Source organism: Xyrauchen texanus, chromosome 41 (genome assembly GCF_025860055.1).
Source record: "Xyrauchen texanus isolate HMW12.3.18 chromosome 41, RBS_HiC_50CHRs, whole genome shotgun sequence".
NCBI classification, from domain to species: Eukaryota; Metazoa; Chordata; class Actinopteri; order Cypriniformes; family Catostomidae; genus Xyrauchen; species Xyrauchen texanus.
Genome location: NC_068316.1, coordinates 776,944 through 784,394, shown reverse-complemented (window position 1 = coordinate 784,394; position 7,451 = coordinate 776,944). Strand labels below are relative to the sequence as shown.

Below are 7,451 nucleotides of genomic sequence, written 5' to 3'. Positions count from 1 at the left end.
TTTATAGTATTTAGAATAAATGTTCTGTCAAAACCAATCATATCAGCATTAATATTTAATCTCCATGATCATGACTGAAGACAACTTTTAATTTATATCCTAAATGGTAAAAAAAAAAAAAAAAAAATTCAGTTTCACATTTTCTTAAACACCTAATTCACCATGTCAAAACATCATATTAACACACACACACACACACTGTACATATTTTCCATTGACAGTTACAAGCTGTACTGCTGGTCTGACTTCTACTGAAATGGGGCAATCGAGAGACAAATGTACAATCTCACACAGACATTGATTTCAAAGTCCTTTTATTGTATTAAAAAGAGAGAGAAATAGCCTCACTGTGCACATCTGCTCTCATAAAAAATCAAAAACATGAATCAAGATTAAGACTTAATATGCTCCTTAACACAAATAAAATGGTAACAACCCAAGTCACATTTGTTAATAGGCCTACTATTGGATCTCTTCTGAACAGTGGTGGCTAATATCAAGTTATAATATTTACACAGTTCACCATTAAAATCATAATATTACACAGTTTTAACTGTAGAGCTTATAGCGCCATCTTTGATTTTGGCGGGAATGACACCGAGGCTGTGAGGGATGGACGTACAGTCACTTCAATCGGGTTTACAGTTGTTTAAAGTGATTTGAGATCGTTCCACTGACAAAACATTGGAAAAATAGTTTTCAGACGATCTCCAGACAACATTAGATGTGTACCAGGAGCTTGTTACAGCATGATACAGCGCGTGTCATTGAACAGACGGAAAGTCCATCTCTCACAACGTCCTTTTCATTCCCGTCAGAAATGAAAGATGGCGCTATTGTGCTGAAGGTCTAGTTTGCCAGAGACCATAGTACATTTTATGTAGTGGTCTTTATTTCTTGATAGAAAAAAGCTTAGTGATACGGATTTAGAGTGTCGAATATTTTTACATGAGCATGAATTATTCAAAGAGTACTTAAAAATCATACTTTTCTTCAAATGTGTCTCACATATATTTCTCTATTTCTCTAATAACATCAAAACGACACAACTTTAAAAGCTTTAAAGCTCTTTGAATCTAGTCTTTGACATAAGAAACACAATAAATCATCAAAGCGGTTCTTCTGTCTGAGCGCAGCAGAACTCATTTCCAGCAAAACAAACAGAACTTGTTCAATAAAGAGGTCAGGGACTCGAGCTGACCTTCCTCTCACAGTAATGGAGGTGCTTTTACTCTGTTTGTACTATGGTGTTTGGCTACATCTGCAAGTCTTTCTCTCAAGGGGCTTTTTGCAGATCGAGGTGAGAATCAGAGATGAGCGTGTCAGAGCTCACAAGGAACCGCACAAAGGAAAGAGGAAATCGTTGCTTGTTAAGCTTGGTGTTGCTTTGTTTAATGTCCTCCTGTAAAGCCTTGAACATGCCCTCTCAATAAGTGTCTCAGATCTCAATACCGCCACACAGAACGGAAGATTTCAATATGAGCGACTTTCACTGGCTCGGAGAGATATTTGTGTGACTTTACGACCCTCTTTTGAAGTCCGTGATTGTCTTTGTTTTGAAGCTCTCGTTCAAATACACCTAAAGTCACTCTTCAGAAAATCTTTCATTTTGTACTTTTTTTAAATTAAGCCATTTTCAGATGAAATTATATATTTCGTAAATATCAGTTAATGATATTATATGATAAAAAAGATATACTTTGATGACTTTACATTGCTATCAAAAATTCAGAATAGTAGGCTAATGTACATTTCTTCTTAATTATTCTCAATGAGAGTCCTTCAATCAGGTTATTCCAAAACCCCTCTATTGTTTTTCACGTAGCCTTCAGATAGCTGTAGAGCGCTTGGAGACCTCCATCCAGAACGTCTTTGATGGGCTTCAGAAGGGGATTGTGCATAATATGGAGACCTTTATCCAGCGGGTGGCATGCCAACTTCTCCAGACGTCTCAACTGATGCATCTCCTCCGGCACATTTTGAATATCATTAAAGTCCACATTCAGAAGCTCCAGCTTGGTGAGACAGCAGAGCATCTTGGGAAGTGAGTGAATGCAGTTGCCCTCTATGATGAGGATCTTCAGGTTGGCCAATGCTTGGATCTGATCGGCGATGTTTTCAAGTCTATTGCAGGCCAGCTGCAAAAACACAAGGTTCTTCATGGTGTACACACACCCAGGTATATAAGTAATTTGATTGTGACTCAGGTTAAGCTTTCTCAGTCCGGTGAGGGCCGACAAGGACACTGGGAGTCCAGTGAGCTGGTTATTGGCCAGACTCAACACCTCCAGTTTCGTGCAGCAGCCCAGTTCTTCAGGAACTTCGCTTAAATGGTTGCGGTACGCAAAGAGAACCTTCAAGTTCCTGAGTTGGCCGATTTCAGGAGGCAAGCTGGTTAGCTGATTCCCCCACAGATTGAGCACCACCAGATTCTGCAGTGAACCCAAAGAGGACGGCATGAATCGCAGGACGTTAAGCGATAAGTTAAGTTTTTGAAGTTCTGTTAGCTCCCATAAATCCTCTGGAAGTTCAACCATTCCACGGCGAGCCAAACTGAGCACGTTGTAGCCGAAGTGTCTGATTGTGTGCTTACGGATCCAGTCGATTGTCGGAAGGTTTTCATCTTGAGCAGCGCTCTTTCTTCCAGATTGATTCAACTCCTTGTCTGGTATATTCTTTGATTGCTTTCCTCCCATTTCTGCTCTCCTTCACCACTAGATTCTCTTTGTCATTTAGAAAATATATTCCTCATATCGTTTGCAAGAGTCTCATGCAAACTGCAGCCAAGAAGCATCAACAAGAGGTGAAGAAATGCAAAGGACGTTCACTGAGCCAGTGTGGCGTCACAAATACTTTGGTCATCCGCCTGGAGGAGGCTCTCTGTGAATGCTCCTAAAAAACACACATGCATGTGTGTGTGTGGGGGTCAGTCTGAGGAAGTGTGCTGACTGTCCAGGGGCTGAGAGAGGATTGGAAATATCTCACGGTGTCCAACGACATTGCTGTGGCAACACTTACTGAGTTACACAGCACTCCTCTGCAGTTGTTCCTGTCACTTAAGTCTGAGCAGTTAGTGATAATTACCCTTGATAGTGTTCAGGGTGGAGGATGCCCATTTCTGGGGTTGAAATATGATGGTGTTATCCACCCAAAATAAAGTCAAGTGTGAAGTCTGAGTTATACATTGAACAACTGTTTATGATAAACAAAGCCTGCTTTAATAGATTAAGAAACTTTATTTCACTTTGATTTTTCAATTGGTGCTGGAATTGCGATGTGATGTGATGATGTTAAGTTATTAGTTTATGTTATGGTGTTATGTTATGATGTTATGATGTGATGACGGGTGGATTAGACATAGGGAGAACTGGGACATTTATCTGTCGGCCAGCTGCGAAACTGGGCCGAATTGGCGGTGATAAGCTGAAACTGGACACGCGTTATGCCGAACGGGCCATGACTGACTGAGGAGGGCTGCAAAATGGTGCTGCGTTATGGAGAAAAGCCCCCACACTCAACAACATTTGTGCCAGAAACCCCCCAGACACCCCTCCCCCCACCACCCCTCAACAACTTTTGGCCAGTTTCTATGTAAAATACAGGCCCTTGTGTGATGATATCATGTAGGTATGTTTTGTTATGATGTTATCATATGATGTTATTTCGGTGTGTTATATTATGTTATGCTATGTTATGATGTGAAGTTATGTTGTGATGTTATAATATGATGTTATATTATGATGTTTTGATATGATGTTATGTTATGATGTTATATTATGATGTTATTTTGGTGTGTTATGTTACGATGTAAAGTTAGGGTGTTGTGTGGTGTTGTGTGGTGTTGTGTGGTGTTGTGTGGTGTGTGGTGTTGTGATGCACATGTTACCAGACACAATCATATTTATTATCAAGAAAATTCCCGTTAGATCATAATTTCTTTTTTTCTAGTAAGACCCTTTTATATTAAGGCAAAAATCGTATTCTTGATAATTTTTGTATTATTTCCTGTAAAAATATATATAAAAAAAACTTAAAACAAGATCAATGGAAACACTTACTCATGTGGCAACACTTACTGAGTTACACAGCACTCCTCTGCAGTTGTTCCTGTCACTTAAGTCTGAGCAGTTAGTGATAACTACCCTTGATAGTGTTCAGGGTGGAGAATGCCCTTTTCTGGGGAGAAATATGATGGTGTTGTCCACCCTCATGAACCTCACACTTGAGGCAAATAAAGTCAAGTGTGAAGTCTGAGTTATACATTGAACAACTGTTTATGATAAACAAAGCCTGCTTTAATAGACATTCACTCCAACTTTTTTCACTTAAACTTTATTTCACATTGTTTTTTCACTTGATGCTGGCATTGCAATGGGATGGGATGTGACGATGTTAAGTTATTAATTTATGTTATTATGTTATGATATATTATGTTATGTTATGATGATGTTATATAGGTATGTTATGTTATGAAGTTTTGTTGTAATTATCATATATATCAGGTTATACAGTATAGGCTATATATGTTATGATGTTATGTTATGATGTTTTGATTATAAGTTAATATGTTATGTTGTGATGTTTTGTAATGATGTTATGTAATGTAGTGATGATGTTATGCTGTGATTATGCTATATATCATGTTATATAGGCTATATATGTTATGATGTTCTGTTAAGATGGTGTGATGTGTTGATATGTTGTGAATATGATGTTATGTTATGATGTTTTGATAAGTTCATATGTTATATTGTGATGTTATGTAATTATGTTGTGATGTTATGTTTTGTTGTGATGATGTTATATAGGTATGTTATGGTTTGATGTTATGTAAGTGTGTTATGTCATGTTATGTTTTGATGTTATGTTATGATGCTATGTTATGATGTTATATTGTGTGTTATGTTATGTTATGATGTTATGTTAAGTTGTGATGATGTTATGTAGGTATTTTATGTTATGTTATGATATGATGTCTTGCCATGTTGTGATGTTACGATGTGATGTTATGTTATGATGTTATGTCATGTCATGCCATGTTGTGATGTTACGATGTGATGTTATGTTATGATGTTATGTCATGATGATGTTGTTATGTTATGATATGATGTCATGTCATGCCATGTTGTGATGTTATGTCATGATGATGTTATGTTATGCTATGATGTGAAGTTATGTTGTGATTATTGTATGTTGTTAAGTTATGATGTTATTAATTGATGTTGATGTTTGTAGGAACTTTGTGTCAAGGTCCTGTCACTCTGTCAGTCTGAGTTTTGGTCTGACAGGACCGTGGCATTCTCATCCCATGTCAGTTTTGTGTTTCATTGTCTGTATTTGTGTGAGCGCGCAGTTACATTTGTATTCCAGTTGTATCACCCTCGCCTGTATTGTCGTCCAGTTCACTTGGAGGAGGATTCCTCGGTCTCTGCCTGTGTCTCGGGGGAGAAACTCGCCTGGACTTTGCTTCGCACCACACCAGCTTCAACAGACTCACTTCGGATTGTTCCTAACTTCCACAACGCAGGCACTCATCATACTCACTCATTCCTTAGCCCGCTGAGGGGCTATAGCTATTGACTCATCACTGCAGCCGGTGCTGGGTGCGTATGTCCTTGTTTACAAACGTTGTTGTTAATAAACTAATTTACTTTTTCCCTCTGCATTTGGGTCCTATTGTCTCACCTCACCCTCTGACAGATACGATCACTTTGCGTGACTGAACAGAACGAAATGTATGACATTATTCAGTCTGATATATTTTAACTTTAGCACAATGAAAATATCAAAGCCAGTTATTTAATTTAGCAAACGCCATATTGTTTTTATGATATCACACAATAATAACATTTTCCTCACACAAGGTCTTTATGCATGAAAATATAAAGCTCGATCTCACTTTTGTACTGCTAACTTAAAAACTCCAGGGGGATTGTCCCTGTAATAAGTGCTCTGTATAATACATTGGTAATCAGAAGGTTGCTGGTTTGATCCCCACAGCCACCACCATTGTGTCCTGAGTAAGACACTTAACCCAGGTTGCTCGGGATTGTCCTGTAATAAGTGCTCTGTATAATACATTGGTACTCAGAAGGTTGCTGGTTTGATCCCCACACCACCATTGTGTCCTGAGTAAGACACTTAACTCCAGGTTGCTCGGGGATTGTCCTGTAATAGTGCACTGTAAGTGCTTTGGATAAGCGCTGCCAAATCGTAAATGTAAAACACGGATGTTGCCTTCAGCAGTTTATACTTGAAGTACCCTGTAACTTTCCTAATTATTTCTCACTGTATTAAATGGCCACAGATGAGGATTAAAGGGTTATAAATGGTGTTTGTATGAGGTACAATATCAAGTGGCATTTGTGGGACATCTGTTGAAGGATCTTGGCATCTGCCCATGACCCGAGGCCAAATAATCAGAAAACTGTGACATTCACCCAGAATAGAAATGCACACACAGAGGAAAACAGTTAGTTTATTCCAAAGTCCACATCAGTGTTGTGTTTATATATAACGGCCAGTAATTAGCTTGTCTCATTATGCAAAACCAGTTTAACAATTGATCTAATGAAACAAATTAAAAACAAATCAAGTTTGACTGTTGCAGATCGATTTAGCAATACTGCTGATGTCACCACAGAACTTTTAAAGCGAAATAAACGCAAAGATCTAAGAGTTAAACTAATCATTTAGCTTTTACTCCGACTGAACGTTCATCTGGCTGTGATGTTGATGTTGGAATCAAAGACGGATTTAGAACTGAGAGGCCCATGGGCCGGCACACCATGGAGGCCCCCATGATATGTCACGTGACTACATTCACCTGGACGCTTGCCAGATTTGGTTGGATTTTTCAAACTGAATGTTTGGAGCAATGTCTTACACAGACAATTATATGTATTTTGTCATTATTACATCATGTGCATGATATTGAAATACCAAAATCACTATTCTGTAATTCTGCACATGCCACTATGTTAAGTTTAAAATAACTTTACTATTTATGAACACATCTCAAGGCACATGCATTCTGTTTCTCCATTTGTTGCGCTGCATGAGCGCTGGTGTCACACATCGACATCCTTACATTTACATTTATGCATTTGGCAGATGCTTTTATCCAAAGTGACTTACAGAGCACTTATTACAGGGACAATCCCCCCGGAGCAACCTGGAGTTAAGTGTCTTACTCAAGGACACAATGGTGGTGGCTGTGGGGATCAAACCAGCAACCTTCTGATTACTAATGTATTATACAGAGCACTTATTACAGGGACAATCCCCCCGGAGCAACCTGGAGTTAAGTGTCTTACTCAAGGACACAATGGTGGTGACTGTGGGGATCAAACCAGCGACCTTCTGAGTACCAATGTATTATACAGAGCACTTATTACAGGGACAATCCCCCCGGAGCAACCTGGAGTTAAGTGCCTTACTCAAGGACACAA

At 38.8% G+C, this 7,451-nt stretch overlaps 1 protein-coding gene across 1 annotated transcript; it reads right to left on the bottom strand.

Annotated features, from left to right (window-relative positions):
• Window positions 1-314: 314 nt before the first annotated feature.
• Window positions 315-2,996, bottom strand: lrrc30a (leucine rich repeat containing 30a). Its single transcript, XM_052114237.1, has one exon. It carries the CDS (start codon window positions 2,694-2,696, stop codon window positions 1,818-1,820), a length of 879 nt encoding a protein of 292 aa, XP_051970197.1. The 5' UTR covers window positions 2,697-2,996; the 3' UTR covers window positions 315-1,817.
• Window positions 2,997-7,451: the final 4,455 nt, after the last annotated feature.

Excerpts from the sequence above, each read along its gene's own strand:
- lrrc30a (XM_052114237.1), bottom strand. The coding sequence starts at position 2,696 with ATGGGAGGAAAGCAATCAAAGAATATACCAGACAAGGAGTTGAATCAA.